General features: G+C 42.4%; 1 protein-coding gene across 2 annotated transcripts; it reads right to left on the bottom strand.

Annotated features, from left to right (window-relative positions):
- Window positions 1–958: 958 nt before the first annotated feature.
- LOC133409410 (midkine-A-like) lies at window positions 959–17,586 on the bottom strand. Of its 2 annotated transcripts, none has more exons than XM_061689395.1 (5): window positions 17,502–17,586; window positions 5,523–5,599; window positions 2,549–2,716; window positions 2,291–2,452; window positions 959–1,613 (listed from the first exon to the last, which is right to left on the bottom strand). In XM_061689395.1, the coding sequence occupies exons 2-5, from the start codon at window positions 5,596–5,598 to the stop codon at window positions 1,585–1,587; spliced, it is 435 nt and encodes a 144-aa protein (XP_061545379.1). In that variant the 5' UTR covers window position 5,599; window positions 17,502–17,586; the 3' UTR covers window positions 959–1,584. The 2 variants fall into 2 exon arrangements, with proteins under 2 accessions (XP_061545379.1, XP_061545468.1); XM_061689484.1 differs by lacking the exon at window positions 17,502–17,586 and adding an exon at window positions 17,247–17,362.
- Between the last annotated feature and the right edge of the window lie 257 nt (window positions 17,587–17,843).

Raw genomic sequence — 17,843 nt, forward strand, 5'->3', positions numbered from 1 at the left:
CTGCGATTGGCTGGCGACCGGTTCAGGTTGTACCCCGCCCCCCCCCCCCCCCCCCCCCGAAAATAGCTGGGATAGGCTCCAGCACGCCCCCGACCCTAGTGAGGATAAGCGGTACGGAAAATGAATGAATGAATGAATTTGGACCACTCTTTGTTATTTGATCAAAAGAGAAATAATGTTGAAAAACGAGTGAAATTATAAAGTCATATGAAACTACTGGTCTCTTGTGATTTTTGTTTTAATTCATTTGAAAAGGGCATTAGGTATTTTAGTGCACAACAATCCACAAATAGCCTGTGAAAATCTCGAGAGATTGTATAGTGGTAGGAGATACAATACATGGACTTTTACCTGCCCAAAAATAGGCCGTTACTCAAGAGCTGTTTCTAATATTTGAATCCTCTTATGAACCTAAAGATGGTTGTTTAATTATAGTTTAAAAAATTATTTTTTTTGTCAAGGTCCCGTTGAGTAGTATTGAGATCAAGTGCGCTGTGAGTTGTGTAAACTCTGCCAGGCAATCTGTGTGATAGTAGTCCCATCCCTGCCTCACTTGTTCTTCTGTTGTTCTTCCCAGTTTGTTCAGTCAAAGCTTGACTGAGGAAAAAAAAAAAAAAAAAAAAATAATCTATTTTTTCCACAGTTTACTTTTGGGGAATCCTGTCTGTCATGCACACCAGCTTTTATATTTACATTGTTTATGTAATGCAATTCTGCCTCACAGTTCTGGGGACCGGGGTTTAAATCCCAGCCCAGCCTGTGTGGAGTTTGCATGTTCTCCCCGTGCCTGCGTGGGTTTCCTCCGGGCACTCCGGTTTCCTCCCACATCCCAAAAACATGCATAAATTGGAGACTATAAATTGCCCGTAGGTGTGACTGTGAGTGCGAATGGTTGTTTGTTTCTATGTTGCCCTGCGATTGGCTGGCGACCGGTTCAGGTTGTACCCCGCCCCCCCCCCCGAAGATAGCTGGGATAGGCTCCAGAATCCCGTGACCCTCGTGAGGAGAAGCGGTAAAGGAAATGGATGCATGGATGGATGGATGTTTTATCTCTGTGAAGCGCTTTCGGTTGCATTTTTTATGTATGAAAAGTATTATATAAATAACATTTGATTGATTGATTGAGCACATCTGCCTCACAGTTCTGGGGACCGGGGTTCAAAGCAGCAAATGTTTTATTCCCAGAAAAATATAAAGAATAACACAAATAACATTTAGTTGAAATATGACCTTGGTATTTATTATTATTTTTATCAATGATTTGAAAAATAACATTATTATTTGAAAATGTGTACACATTATAGTTTAGTGGAATCTGCTATTGCAGTGCACTAATGCTAATTACTGATGACTAGATAATAATAGCAGGATGATCCTTGGACCATATTGATAACATCAGATTCGGAAGAGATTTACAATGGAGTATTTTCTACTTTCTACATCAAACTTAGAGTCATATTTTGAGAAAGTCTACAAACAAAACTAGTTTAGTTCTATAAACGTCCAAATGCCAGAGTTGATATGGTTCACAAAATGTATTGATAAAGATCCTTGTGTCCGTCCCCAGAAATTCCTCTCTTGCATCTACTGTCCACTGCCTTTTTTCTTCTTTCCTAGAAAACCAAACGAGGAAGAGCATCATTTATACAACACAGAGCAAAATATAATGTGTACGTTTCAGCATTTAAGTCACTTTGCATTTTCAAGTTGCGACACTGAAAAAAAAAAAAACTGGGCTTCAAAAATGTAATGAAATGAGGAAGATATTAATTTAAGAAAAATGATCTGCCAATACCCCAGGAAAATATGACTTGACATTTAAAGTGTGCATTTTAGTATTTAAGTCACTCTTCAAAATTTGCCAAAAGTTTTCAAACAAATGTTTAAAATATCTGAATTTGTTGTGAGGTGCATTTCGGGGGGAAAAAGTTGCTAGGCTTATCTTAAAAATTGCTAACTCTAGCAACAAACGTCTTACGTTAGCATCGGTGGCTGCGCGACCTGAGCAACTTCTGTGGGCTGCTACCAAATCACTATTGTTTTCACTTCTTAAATTCATAGGTTGATATCCCAAAAGTGAACTTAACCTGCTGTTGTGATAGTTATGAGTTCCTTTTTCGAGCAGTGTATTTGCGACAAGTGACAGAATGTCCTATGTTGAGCCAGTCGAGTACAGCCTAAATGGGGTTAATACATGATAGCGTATTATTGCTGACGTGTAGCACAGGTAAAGGAAAATATTTCCTGTTTATCACAGGCTACACAATTCCAACACAGCAATCACGCTAACCTTTGCTTTTTGTCTTGGTTTTGCCAACGCAAGGTTTGGTGACGGAAATGGTCTGCAGGCACTCAGCATTATACAGCGCCTTCTTCAAGGTCCCGCTTCTGGCCTGGACGCCGGCAGTCGGGTCACAATCACCCCAACTTCCAAACCTATACTTGCAGTCAGCTGGATGGTAAAATCACAAAGGATGTAATCAACAAGATTTGGGAATCATTTCTCTGTAATGGTTCTACCGTAATGATACTAGTTAAGTGATGTTACCTCCAAAGTTTTTTTTCCAGTTGCAGGGTACTTTACATTTCATTTTCTTGGTCTGCTGATTACATATCCCCTCCCTAAACCCGGCTCCACAGTCTCCGTTGCTAGGGACACAGTTTCCATAGCGCCAGTCAGTACAATCTATCCCAGACTGGGAAGGTTTGATTTTTTCTGTGGATCGAGCAAAAATGGATTAACAGGCATGCCATCAACAGTATGTGCTTCTAGTTCAAGGAAAAACATGAAAAATACAATAAGGGGATTGCAAAATAATAATAAAAAAATACATTTGTTAGCACGACAGGATAGTAGTACATTGGGAAAATGATCTGTGAAGAAAAAAAAAAAAAGCCTTCTCTGGCCCCATCCTCTGCGTCTAATTGGAGTTGCAAAAAAAACCAAAAAAAAACACCGCGCCTGAGGAGAAACAACCAGATACAGAAAGTGTGACTGATGAGGTGTCACTCATTTGCTGTGCACTCACGGGCACACTTATAGCAGGCCCACATGTTACACGGGCTACAGAAGCTTTGTCGAAACTGAATATCCACCTCAGGAAAATGTTTTTTTTTAAATTGCCCATCCCTCAACAACTGGGCATAACACTAGCAGAGCAAAGGGACCTCAGGCAGTTGAGAGGATTCAGAAGCAATGCCAAATTAGCAACATTTCTGCTTGACAGTTAAGTTTATTACCCATTTTTGATTTGTAATTGATTATACGTTCCAAAAATAACATTTTATATATAATAACATATACTGTCATAATTAATTGTAATAATATATAATATAATATATATAAGTCAGGCGACACGGTGAACGACTGGTTAGCACATCTGCCTCACAGTTCTGGGGACCGGGGTTCAATCCCCGGCCCCGCCTGTGTGGACTTTGCATGTTCTCCCCGTGCCAGCGGGGGTTTTCTCCGGGTACTCCGGTTTCCCCCCACATCCCAAAAACCTGACCCGGTTTTGCTCATTTCAAATGGTAAATGTGTCCACGGACCTCATTGATCTACATCCCCTTAAATATTCGTCCGTTTCCACCACCGCTGTGTGCAGGCCAGTACATGCATTTACAAAAAGATATAATAAAGATGACAACAACATTAATCTAGTCAATGAATAGAGTTCTACAATGATTAAGAGGTTTGGATGCTCACTGTTGAAATAAATCTGTGATCCACCACACAAGCCCGAGGACCTCGCAGGTCTCTCTGCCTGCACGCATACCATCAGATTCACCAATATCGTGTTACATCCCAGTGCCACAACTTAAAGTTGAGACTGACTTTCTGACAAAAACATCGCACTCCGCCAAGTGCATCTCCAAGGGCACGCACTTGCTACGCTGACACCACCCAGCTTAGCGCACACGGGGCTGCCAATGTGTTTGCACGAAAACAAAGATGCATCACTGAAATAGAGCCAGCCCTCAGTCACCAAAACGTCACATGCTCCAGGCGGAATCCAAAGGACACCCACTCGCTGCACTGACCCTGCCCAGCATGGCGCTGACAGTTCTGCCAAATAGGAAAACAGGCATAGCAAGCCTTGTGCTGGCAGAAATATCAAGATGCGCTCCGGCGCACATGGTAGAGTCTACGAATATCGAGCCCTTAGTGTTATAGTAACAGTCCCTCATGAATAAGGCTACCAACATAGCAGCGGAGGCTAACATTGGCTTGTTTACAGTGCTAATGCTAGCTTAGTATTGTGAGCGCTTCTATTTTGTTGACGCTGGATACGCGATCTCTGTGACAATTTATCCCAACTGCAGACTTTCATAATTGCATGCGATTATGAATGGCCGTGTTTAACAACCGTGCATGTTGGTGAGGGGAGTGGCTTTGGGGGATTAGTGACATACTGTAAGGCTGAGATGCAAGGGTTTGTTTACCAGTTACTACTTGGAGAAAGCTACGACTCTTGCCACCCGGATGTTCGTGTGGTGTCACGGTGAAACAGCTCATACAAATAGTATCTAGTAAATCTTTCGTTTTGTGCCTAATTTCTGAACATGTCTGTAAGCAGCCATTGTGCACTTCCGCCCCACTTTTACGTAACAGTAGTTGTGCATGAACTGCTGCCTCCATGAGTGAAAATAATTTTCATGTTTTCATGGGCGTTCCCTTTTATTCCACACTCCGGGCTCTGCAGCCGCCTGTTCAATCCCCTTCCTGCGCCACTGGTTGTCATGGTAACGAAATCCGTACACTTGGCTCAACAGTGCACAGAGCGAGGTATACAGTCGCTCATTTGTATGGCACAGGGCCGCTCTCACAAAAGGTACAGTATGTTGAGTCTACTATTCTTTTTGATACTTGGAAAGCATGTCACAGATATGTTAAGGCACTTGTGGGGAAAAGAATGCACAGTATATCTCCTTTCAAATGAAAACAAACAAAAAAGCTGAATCTTTTTAATTTTTGTTGGAAGTAGATGCTTTTAGGCAAGCTTTTCTAGCCCATTTTTGGGGGTGCTGAAGCGGCCCTAAAATTCATCCCAGCCCCCCTAAAATTTGAGAGATCTAAACACATTTTGTAAACTGTATGTCATTTTTAAACAACCTAGAAAAGTTGAAACCATACAATGCCATAAAATACATACAATACTTTGACTAAAACGTAATGTTTTAACCAAAAAAAATACAGCAGAACCCCCCTTATTGTTACCAGTCCTCATTTTTGCTGCATGTAATCGTAGGACATTGTTTATGTTGTTAGGTAGGAGTTGGCTGATTTTTTTTTTTTTTATAGCTATAGGAAACGATTCTGGTGCTCAGACAATACCACTGGGCTCAGTTTGAATTGGATTGAGAGAAGTTAGTTATTGTCTCATATGCGTGTGATAATGTTAAAGACAAGGTGCTACTGAATAGTTCACATAGGTGTTTCTAGCCCATTTTTGGGGGTGCTGCACCCCTAAACCTCCGATGCTTTTTACATGATCAAAAGAGCGGTAGAGGAAAACCCATACCTTTGTTGTTTTTCCCTCCAGCTACGGCTTTGACTGTGATGAGAGCAACAAAGAGCAGCAGCAGCGCAGCCTTCATCCTGTTAAAACAAACAGCAGCAGGAAAGTCCACATTAACATGTCAACCTGTTCACCATTCGGTCAACAATACAGTCGTTGAGTCTTTGGAGTGAAAATCATTTTCAATTACCATGATGTTCTTGGGGGCATACATACATACATACAATTCAGGTCAATTCTGACATAAACCAGTTATTTAAAAAAATATATATATTTTTTTTTCACCCTAGAATTTAATGACTTCTCCTAAAGCAACCCAAAATACACATCCATCCATCCATCCATCCATCCATCCATCGTTTTTCCGAGCCGCTTCTCCTCACTAGGGTCGCGGGCGTGCTGGAGCCTATCCCAGCTATCATCGGGCAGGAGGCGGGGTACACCCTGAACTGGTTGCCAGCCAATCGCAGGGCACGTACAAACAAACAACCATTCGCACTCACAGTCACACCTACGGGCAATGTAGAGTCTCCAATTAATGCATGTTTTTGGGATGTGGGAGGAAAGCGGAGTGCCCGGAGAAAACCCACGCAGCCACGCGGAGAACATGCAAAGTCCACACAGGCGGGGCCGGTGATTGAACCCGGGTCCTCAGAACTGTGCGGCAGACGCTCTAACCAGTCTTCCACCGTGCCGCCCCCAAAATACACAAACATGAAAAATATTTTTAAATATCGTTCTTTTGTACAGGTGCTTCAAAGTTTCGAGGCTGTTACGGGTCAAATTTAACCCATGTTGACTAAAATTGCTTTTAGATTGACCAGTCTGCATGTGTGTAATGGTAGGAATCTTGAAACTGCAAAACTGCACATGCCATAATTGGGTATTTTAATGGCACAGTAGCAACAGTGTTCAAGAGGGCGCTTCAAACAGTTAGCACAATTGTCTGTGTTGCCACCACATTTGCACAGTAACATGCACCTGTTGGTCTTCGAAGGGTCATGCGGGAATCTCCAAACAGTAAAACAGCACAAGAAAGCTCATACATAAGTTGGACATTACATTGTTCTAAAGTCGATGTTTGATCCAAAAACAAGTGATGTCAAACATAAAAAGGGAGCTGGAGTGCTGCTTGTACGCCTGTCACCCTGATGGTCTTGGAAGGGTTAAATATTCATCAAAAAGAGATTGGAAATAACTACTGGTCAGGGCACTAAGTTGAATACCACATTAAAGAAAAAAACACACACTTTCCCTTTTTTCTGAAACCCATTTATTTGTCAGAGAGGCTATTGAAGTAAACCATTTTGAAAAGGTCTGCGGTTAATAATTTGAAATTATTATAATTATATAATTATCATGAGGATATTCATAAATTGACCCAGAATATATTATGCATGCACGGAAAATGAACAATAAACCCTGGACTCTACAAAACTATAACCATAACATTCAAACTTCACAGAGAAAGGATAAGCTGAGACCTAAGAATTGTGAGGCAGACATTGTAACCACTCACGCACCATGCTACCCACAGATGAAAACAGACTGGTGCCTTGATGTACGAATGACCCCACATAAGACTTTTTCAATACACAAGCCATCCTTCGTGAAATATTTTTGCTTTGACCTAAGAGCGAATATTTGCGATACAAGCAATGTATGGGGGCAGCGAACAACTCAACTCACTTAACAACAAGCAGCAGTTTGGCAAATAGTAAAGAAAAAAGAGACTTCAAGCGGTTTAATGCCACTCACAGTTGACGTTTACTGTCAAACTAAGCATACAACAAAAAGAACTACATACTGTGCTTTTAAAACAACCACATAGCTTTGCCCTAGGAAAATCGTCTTATCCTAATGCTAACAAACAATGAAAAATGCCATAGATTGGCTAATGAAGAGTATCGGTGTCCCCGTGTTATCGCCTTTTAAGCATATTTCAACAAAGACGGCGGCGCATCTGTTGTGGAAATTGGATGAATTTGGAAATAGCTGTTCTTTGTGCTCGTACTTTATCCGAGGCATCAAACTGACCAGTACAATACCAGGACAAGTGTTAGGGGGAAACAGTTAGAATAATCTATAACTGCTTGCGCCAATGAGATGTCAGGCGTTAATCCAGTCATACCCAATCAATGTGCCGTCAGTGCTAATCAGGTGTGCCGCGGGAAATTATCCAATTTCACTTAGCTGATTATCTACAACAAAAAATTGATCAATGCCAGTGATGTATAGTGAAAGGCAGAACAATTAGAGGCTGTTCCACTAGATGGCAGAAGGTACAGTTAACCTTGTTGCCATTCACACAACAGAAATAAGATGGGCTTCCTGCGTGTATATCAGTTTTCTGTTCAACTAAACCGGCCCAGATTTCATACTGAATAAGTCAATGTGTGAATAAATTGAGACAAGATCGTCATTCGTACCAGAATCGATCTAGTACGTTTGTGCCCTCCGATCAAATAGTGACCAGTCCAAGGTGTACCTTGCCTCTTGCCCAAAGTCAGCTGGGATAGGTTCCAAGTTCACCCGTGGCCCCAATAAGGAAAAGCGATATAAAAAAAAAAAAATAGATGGATCTTGCAGCAATGCACTACCGTGTAAGTGCAATGTTGAAAAGAGCAGCAAAGACCCAGATAGACCACTTAGCAACCATGGGTAAGAATTAAGAACACCATATTGCCTCAGGCGGGATGACTGAACCATATGAAAAATGTGGTTGTGTAGAAAACACAACTTAGCCCAGCAACAAATAGTGTGGGTGGGTGGGGGAGAGTAAATAACGCCCCCTCCCCAAAATGTTTATAATTGCATATATTAATAGTTTCAACCCTAAATATATCACAAACTATAGTCCTAAAATACTTATTCAAACTCTTTTGATAACATTACCTTGAAAAAATGAATGGCTTACAGATTATTTGATTGAAAAAAACAAACAAATGCACCGGACGTGTGCGTGAACATGATCATGAGTGGAAGACGCTCCTTGATTTGCACAAACAATCCTGGCTAAACTTGTCTCTTCGCCAACACACAAGGACCGTAGTCTCAGTCAAGATGTAACACGTCCTTGACACCAGTTACTACTTTACTATTACAAGGGATTTGGTACCATTTTGTGGCATCTTAAATATCAATAACGGTTTATCTGCAAGCTATAAACTCAACTACGGTGTCCCTTAAGGCTCAGTCTTAGGCCCAGGTCTTTTTAACCTCTACGTGCTGCCAATAGTTGATAGGGCATACATTTCCGTAACTGTACAAAAGTAAAATATCATGCTTTGTTTGTGTGGGAGTTTTTTTTGTTTTGTTTTGTTTTTCGAACTATTTAGCCATATGGACTGTTATTTTATGCACAATAAGTGTTCAAAGCAATAGCTCGATTTTGCCAGAAAAAGACCCTTTGCTGTGATCATTTATTTACAGGTTGGTCTTGAAATAGTTACCCGGGTAACAGAGATGCTACGCTAACTACAAGACACTGTTAGAAATTATAACATATATTGCATGCGTTGTTGTTTTAATATATAATTTATTATTTATTTAATGGCTGGAGCTTTTTGAAAACAGTACAAAGCCCCCTCCAAAAGGCTACTTTCTCTTGACCTGATGTTACAGACAACGTAAAAACACACGAGCCCCGCAGACTCTTTGCAGTGCTTCTCGGTCTCTCACTTCCCTATGAATGAGGTTGAGTATTATAAGATGCTGGCAGGCATGTCTGGTTTTACTCTAATCCACTCTGAGTTACTTAAAGCTTTTTTAGTTTTCTTTCCTGCTATGTATATCACCAACTCTTTCATCGATCTGTACTGACTTTAATATGGTATTAATTACAGTATTAAATGGTTCCTGTTTCATTAATGTAGGAGTCATGGATTTTGTTACAAATGCGTTTGGGGTGGAAAATACCTTGTGTGTATTTGTGGATTCTTTGAATGTCAGGTTCAGTGAAGATTCAAAATTGTCTGTAGGTGTTAATGTGAATGCTTATATGTCCATATGTTCCCTGTGATTGACTGACGACCAGTCTAGGGTGTACCCCGCCTCTCACCCAAAGTCAGCTAGGATAGGCTCCTATTCACTCGAGACCCTAATGAGGATAATCGGTATAGAAATTGGATGGATAGCTTTTAGCATTTAGTATTCAATATCGACCAAATACAGACTCAGTATAATGTCGTCTTGTAATCCACCCTATGGAAGAACTTTCAGTCAGGATTTACCAGTGGTGGGCCATGCATTTGGTACCTGGGCCTTAATAACACCACAAACATATCACAATGATAGAAACCATCAATACTATACAAAACCGTAACAGCACGCAACTCCACATCATCTAGAGCAAATCAGAATCAATATTTAACTTGTAACTTAACAAAGACAAAAATAAAAACTACATCATACTCACCAGAGATGCTGATTATTAAATTCATGAACGTGTGCAGTTCACAACAGACCTGCTTTGTTATTTAAACTTAGCTGTGAGAAGGTTGCTCTGACCAACTAATCAGAAGATGGAATATTTCTGATGTCATCAAGGGCCAGTGCTCTGACGCTGTGAGGATGAATTTGAAAACTGATTGGTTAAAGAAAACGTCCCATTGCTAATGTGGTTTAAAATGACAAAATGATTCTGAAGGCACTGGCAGATTAGATTTACATGGCAACACAAAATGGCTGAAATCTGATTGGGCAAATTATTATTTTTTTTTCAATAAAAAAATAAAAATACAAATCAAACATCCACATAGAGGTAATGGAAGCAGTGTGACCAAGAAAACACTATGGAATGGGGAGAAAAGGCTTTAGGGAATACATTACTAAAATTTCAGTTGCTATACAGTATATTAGAATTTAGGTAGCAAATGTAGGCCAGCAGAGAATGTCCAGCACCGGCCTTTGCATTTGATGTTTGAAGTCGTTTAAAATCCTGAAAATGTTACAGTACCACTACACGGAGGAGTCACTGATTTAAGGGTAGGACGATTGAAAGTTGAATCTCTCTCTCTCCCTCCACGCACTAAAAACTTTGACAAGAATTCGAGGATGAAAAAGCTAACATCTTTTTAATGTTTACTATAGTAGGCGTACTAAAGTGAAACGCTCTCGTGTAGCATTTTCTCTGGTCTGTCTGCCAGAAGATATTATCCCAGAACGCCTTTCTTGGCTCTCTTGTCAATTTGCTAAACGTAGCCTGAACACAAATTCCTCTGGACAATTCCACTACATCGTTCATTTAGCTTTGTGTGAACAAAAAGGATAGTTCTTAGATGCGGCCTTTGTGTTGACACTGAATGCATCTTTAGAAAATTGATAATATGAATGATGATAATCGTTTGCATGGTTATGCAGCCATGGCAAGAGAGGACTTTGACATTCTGTTATTTTAGTTATTATTTAACCCCACTTTATTTGCATTTTTTGGGTTATTATACACAGTATTTTGGGGGAGACTGCAGATATCATCCCAGCTGCGAGAGGTGGACTACACCCTGCACTATTCACCAGTCGATCACAGGGCACTTACAGTACAAAGACAAACATTCACTCGATCAATGAGTGAGAATGGAACCCATGCTACCAGATACCTGTATGTCAAATTAATTTTTGTCACGGGTCACGTCGTAGTTACGGTTTCCCTCAGAAGGGCTTTATGACTGTGAAACTGTAAATACGATAAACTTTATTGTTTTTAGCAAATAATCATTAACTTAGGATTTTATGGCTGCAACACATTAAAAAAAAAAGCTAGGATAGGTGGCAAAAAAGACTGATAAAGTTGAGGAATGCTCATCAAACACCTGTTTGGAACATCCCACAGGTGAACAGGCTAATTGGGAACAGGTGGGTTCCATGATTGGGTAGAAAAGGAGCTTCCCTGAATTGCTCAGTCATTCACAAGCAAAGATGGGGCGAGGTTCACCTCTTTGTGAACAAGTGCATGAGAAAATAGTCGAACAGTTCATGGACAATGTTCCTCAACGTACAATTGCAAGGAATTTAGGGATTTCATCATCTACGGTCCATAATATCATCAAAAGGTTCAGATGATCTGGAGAAATCACTGCATGTAAGCCAAAAACCAACATTGAAAGCCCGTGACCTTCGATCCCTCAGGCGGCAATGCATCAAAAACCGTGTGTAAAGGATATCACCACATGGGCTAAGGAACACTTCAGAAAACCAATGTCAATAAATACAGTTCGGCGCCACATCAGTAAGTGCAACTTGAAACTCTATTATGCAAAACAAAAGCCATTTATCAACAACACCCAGAAACGCCGACGGCTTCTCTGGGCCCAAGCTCATCTAAGATGGACTGTTGCAAAGTGGAAAAGTGTTCTGTGGTCCGACAAATCCACATTTCAAATTGTTTTGGGAAAATCTGGACGTCGTGTCCTCTGGGCCAAAGAGGAAAAGAACCATCCGGACTGTTACAGACGCAAAGTTCAAAAGCCAGCATTTCTGATGGTATGGGGCTGTGTTAGTGCCAATGGCATGGGTAACCTACATATCTGTGAAGGCACCAATAATGGGCAGGACGGTGGACGACAGGTTAGAGCGTCTGCTTCACAGTTCTGAGGACCGGGGTTTCTCCGGGCAATCCGGTTTCCTCCCACGTCCCAAAAACACGCATGGTAGGTTAATTGACAACTCTAAATTGCCCGTAGGTGGGAATGTGAGTGCGACTGGTTGTTTGTTTGTATGTGCCCTGCGATTGGCTGGCAACCAGTTCAGGGTGTACCCCGCCTCCGATGATAGCTGGGATAGGCTCCAGCACGCCCGCGACTCTAGTGAGGAGAAGCGGCTCAGAAAATGGATGGATGGATGGCACCATTAATGCTGAAAGGTACATACAGGTTTTGGAGAAACATATGCTGCCATCCAAGCAACGTCTTTTTCATGGACGCCCCTACTGATTTCAGCAAGACAATGCCAAACCACATTCTGCACGTGTTACAACAGCGAGGCTTCGTAGTAAAAGAGTGCGGGTGGCCTGACTGGCCTGCCTGCGGTCCAGACCTGTCTCCCATTGAAAATTTGTGACGCATTCTTCTTTTCCTTTCGGCTTGTCCCGTTAGGGGTCGCCACAGCGCGTCATCCTTTTCCATGTAAGCCTATCTCCTGCATCCTCCTCTCGAACACCAACTGCCATCATGTCTTCCCTCACGACATCCATCAACTTTCTCTTTGGTCTTCCTCGAGCTCTCTTGCCTGGCAGCTCCATCCTCATCATCCTTCTTCCAATATAGTCACTATTTCTCCTCTGGACGTGTCCAAACCATTGAAGTCTGCGCTCTCTAACTTTGTCTCCAAAACATCGAACCTTGGCTGTCCCTCTGATGAGCTCATTTCTAATTTTATCCAACCTGGTCACTCCAAGAGCGAACCTCAACATCTTCATTTCCGCCACCTCCAGCTCTGCTTCCTGTTGTCTCTTCAGTGCCACTGTCTCTAATCCGTACATCATGGCTGGCCTCACTACTGTTTTATAAACTTTGCCCTTCATCCTAGCAGAGACTCTTCTGTCACATAACACACCTGACACCTTCCTCCACCCGTTCCAACCTGCTTTGACCCGTTTCTTCACTTCCTGACCACACTCACCATTGCTCTGGACGGTTGACCCCAAGTATTTAAAGTCCTCCACCCTTGCTATCGCTTCTCCCTGTAGCCTCATTCTTCCCCCACCAGCCCTCTCATTCATGCACATATATTCTGTTTTACTTCGGCTAATCTTCATTCCTCTTCTTTCCAGTGCATGCCTCCATCTCTCTAACTGTTCCTCCAGCTGCTCCCTGCTTTCACTGCAGATCACAATGTCATCTGCAAACATCATGGTCCACGGGGATTCCAGTCTAACCTCATCTGTCAGCCTATCCATCACCACTGCAAAAAGGAAGGGGCTCAGGGCTGATCCCTGATGCAGTCCCACGTCCACCTTAAATTCTTCTGTCACACCTACAGCACACCTCACCGCTGTTCTGCTGCCCTCGTACATGTCCTGTATTATTCTAACATACTTCTCTGCCACTCCAGACTTCCGCATGCAGTACCACAGTTCTTCTCTGGGTACTCTGTCATAGGCTTTCTCTAGATCTACAAAGACACAATGTAGCTCCTTCTGACCTTCTCTGTACTTTTCCATCAACATCCTCAAGGCAAATAATGCATCTGTGGTACTCTTTCTAGGCATGAAACCATACTGTTGCTCGCAAATACTCACTTCTGTCCTGAGTCTATCCTCCACTACTCTTTCCCATAACTTCATTGTGTGGCTCATCAACTTTATTCCTCTATAGTTGCCACAGCTCTGCACATCACCTTTGTTCTTAAAAATGGGCACCAGTACACTTTTCCTCCATTCCTCAGGCATCTTCTCACGCACTAGAATTCTATTGAACAAGCTGGTCAAAAACTTCACAGCCACCTCTCCTAGATGCTTCCATACCTCCACAGGAATGTCATCAGGACCAACTGCCTTTCCATTTTTCATCCTCTTTAATGCCTTTCTAACTTCCCCCTTACTAATCATTGCCACTTCCTGGTCCACCACACTTACCTCTTCTACTCTCCCTTCTCTATCATTTTCCTCATTCATCAACTCCTCGAAGTATTCTTTCCATCTAGCAAGCACACTGCTGGCACCAGTCAACATATTTCCATCTCTATCCTTAATCACCCTAACCTGCTGCACATCCTTCCCATCTCTGTCCCTCTGTCTGGCCAGCCTGTATAGATCCTTTTCTCCTTCTTTAGTGTCCAACCTGCCATACATGTCATCATATGCCTCTTGTTTTGCCTTTGCCACCTCTACCTTTGCCCTGTGTCGCATCTCAATGTATTCCTTTCGCCTCTCCTCGGTCCTCTCAGTGTCCCACTTCTTCTTAGCTAACCTCTTTCCTTGTATGATTTCCTGTACTGTGAGGTTCCACCACCAAGTCTCCTTCTCTCCTTTCCTGCCAGAAGATACACCAAGTACTCTCCTGCCTGCTTCTCTGATCACCTTGGCTGCAGTGGTCCAGTCTTCTGGAAGCTCCTGCCGTCCACCGAGAGCCTGTATCACCTCTTCCCGAAAAGCTGCACAACACTCGTCCTGTCTCAGCTTCCACCACATGGTTCTCTTCTCTGCCTTTGTCTTCCTAATTTTCCTCCCCACCACCAGAGTCATCTTACACACCACCATCCTATGCTGTCTAGCCACACTCTCCCCTACCACTACCTTACAGTTGGTAACCTCTTTCAGATTACATCGTCTGCACAAGATGTAATCCACCTGTGTGCTTCTACCTCCGCTCTTATAGGTCACCCTATGTTCGTGCCTCTTCTGGAAAAAAGTGTTCACTACAGCCATTTGCATCCTTGTTGCAAAGTCTACCACCATCTGTCCCTCCAAGTTCCTTTCCTGGATGCCGTATTTACCCATCACTTCTTCATCACCCCTATTACCTTCACCAACATGTCCATTACAATCTGCACCAATTACGACTCTCTCTCTGACTGGGATGCTAAGAACTACATCATCTAGCTCCTTCCAGAATTTCTCTTTCACCTCTAGGTCACATCCTACCTGTGGGGCATAGCCACTAATCACATTACACATAACACCCTCAATTACAAATTTCAGCCTCATCACTCGATCTGATACTCTTTTCACCTCCAAGACATTCTTAGCCAACTCTTCTTTTAAAATAACCCCGACTCCATTTCTCTTCCCATCGACACCATGGTAAAATAATTTAAACCCTGCCCCTAAACTTCTAGCCTTACTGCCTTTCCACCTGGTCTCCTGGACACACAATATATCAACCTTTCTCCTCATCATCATGTCAACCAACTCCCGAGATTTTCCTGTCATAGTCCCAACATTCAAAGTCCCCACATTCAGTTCTAGGCTCTGTGTTTTCCTCTTCTCTTTCTGCCGAAGAACCCGCTTTCCACCTCCTCTTCTTCTTTGACTTCGACCCACAGTAGCTGAATTTCCAACGGCGCCCCGCAGGTTGACGGCGCCGGTGGCGGACGTTGTTAACCCGGGCCACGACCGATCCGGTATGGAATTCTTTGGATGAACGCTCATATTTGTTTGGCAAGGTTTTAAGCCGGATGCCCTTCCTGACGCAACCCTCTGCATTTATCCGGGCTTGGGACCGGCCTACAGTTTGCACTGACTTGTGCCACCCATAGGGCTGCATTTGTGACGCATTATGAAGTGTAAAATACGTAAAAAATGGAGACCCTGGACTGTTGAATAGCTGAAGCTGTACATCAAGCAAGAATGGAAAATAATTCCCCCTACAAAGCTTCAACAATTAGTGTCCTCAGTTCCCAAACGTTTATTGAATGTTGTTAAAAGAAAAGGTGATGTAACATGATGTGGTAAACATGACCCTGTCCCAGCTTTTTTTTGGAACATGTTGCAGCCATGATTATTTGCTAAAAACAATAAGGTTTATCAGTTTGAACATTAAATATCTTATATATAAATATGTCTTTGTGGTGTATTCAATTAAATATAGGTTGAACATGATTTGCAAATCATTGTATTCTGTTTTTATTTATGTTTAACATAACGTCCCAACCTCATTGGATTTGGGGTTGTAGATGTGTTGAACAACTCAGGACAGAGCACCTTTTGTTTGAAGCCACCCACTTTTCAAGTGAGCAAAAGTATTGGAACAGACTATTAAATTAACTTAAAGTGAATAACATTTAATATTTGGTGGCATAACCCTTACTTGCAATAACTGCATCACGCCTGCGACCCATTGACTTCACCAGACTGTTGCATTCTTCATTTGAAATGCTTTTCCAGGCCTTCACTGCAGCCTCTTTCAGTTCTTGTTTGTTTCTGGGGGTTTCTCCATTCAGTCTCCTCTTCAGGAGGTACAATACATGCTCTATTGGGTTAATAAAGGTGCGGTGATTGACTTGGCCAGTCTAAGACCTTCCACTGATGAAGTCCTTTGTGGTGCTGGCAGTGTGTTTTGGGTCATTGTCTTGTTGCATGATGAAGCTTCTCCCGATTAGTTTGGATGCATTTATTCATCATAGTACCACAAATAGACAAGTAATTGAGGGATAACTAGTTTTGAAATCAGAGGTCAAGGATAAATAAGCTCAACTATTGTTGAAGTTACTGTAAAAAGGGTTTTGGAAAGAAAAACATGTTTGGAATATCTCAAGTGATTATTTATTACATATGACATTTTGAAATTTTGGTACAGATTTTAGCAAGAATCATGGCAGTTGGCACACATGATTTGCTTTTGCGGGCCACGTAAAATGATGTGGCGGCGCGGATCTGGCCTCCGGGCCTTGAGTGTGACGATTTTCCACTCCACCATCAGTGACAAACTCATTAACAATTCCAGACAATGGCCAGAAAAAACGGATGGGTCATTGGCAATTTGGTTTTGTTTTATGTAAAAACTACCTGACACATGTACTATAGTATTTTGAAAAATGTGTTTGTATTCTGGCATAATACAACAAGTAGAGATAAACAAATTTAAACAAAGGGAAGATTAGGGAGGGAGGTGGCGGTGGGAGGGGGGTCGTGTGTGTGTGTGTGTGTGTGGGGGGGGGGGGGGGGCAGCGGACGATAACAGCTAAGAAAAATACATCCATTTGGGAGCAAAAAATACCTCTACTCTAGTTACATTTATTGAACTTAATTGATTATTTACACGCACCCAGGCCATCCCCGCACATACCCACCATTGTGTCGATGATGCCTGGGGCCTGGACAGTCAACAACAAAAACATTCAACTTGGCTGCAGTTTCCCTTAACCTGTCTTCCTCATTAACATTTAACAAAGACTCGAAAAACAAAAAAATACAAACTATGCTTTCTCGACAAGCCCTAAAGTAATCACAATTGATCTTTTACCTTCTATCGCTAGTCTCTCGCTCTCTTTTCGCTCTCGTTTAAAAAAAGACAATAGTTCTAAAGAAGACAAGGAAGCACTTACTTGTGGAGCAGCTCAAACTCGAGTGGAGGTCGAGGGCGTCAACTTTCTCTCTGAGTTCTTTTCTCTCTGCAAGCATCAGATCCCCCCCCCCCCCCCCGCCCCCCCCCAATACACCCCACCTCAAACAATTCGCCAACCCCTACCCCTTCGGCACCCCCCCTTGCCTTTGTCTACCAAACCAGTTCATTCTGGTTGCATTAGCTCCATTCAAATCCCTGTCACCCCACCCTGCACACAAACACTCACAACCTGTGTTAATCTCCAGACCAACAGTAGGCAACAAGAGGCCATAAAGTGTAACTTTGCTTTGTGCGCGTGTATGTGCGCGCGCGCACGCATGCG

The sequence above is a fragment of the Phycodurus eques genome, chromosome 1 (assembly GCF_024500275.1).
Source record: "Phycodurus eques isolate BA_2022a chromosome 1, UOR_Pequ_1.1, whole genome shotgun sequence".
NCBI classification, from domain to species: Eukaryota; Metazoa; Chordata; class Actinopteri; order Syngnathiformes; family Syngnathidae; genus Phycodurus; species Phycodurus eques.

Bases quoted from the DNA above. Each gene is read 5' to 3' on its own strand.
- LOC133409410 (XM_061689395.1), bottom strand. From the start codon at position 5,598: ATGAAGGCTGCGCTGCTGCTGCTCTTTGTTGCTCTCATCACAGTCAAA. The intron at 2,717-5,522 runs GTATGGGTTTTC...CTCGATCCACAG, and splicing joins TGGAGGGAAAAACAACAAAG to AAAAAATCAAACCTTCCCAG. The intron at 2,453-2,548 runs GTAACATCACTT...TTTACCATCCAG, and splicing joins CTGGAAAAAAAACTTTGGAG to CTGACTGCAAGTATAGGTTT.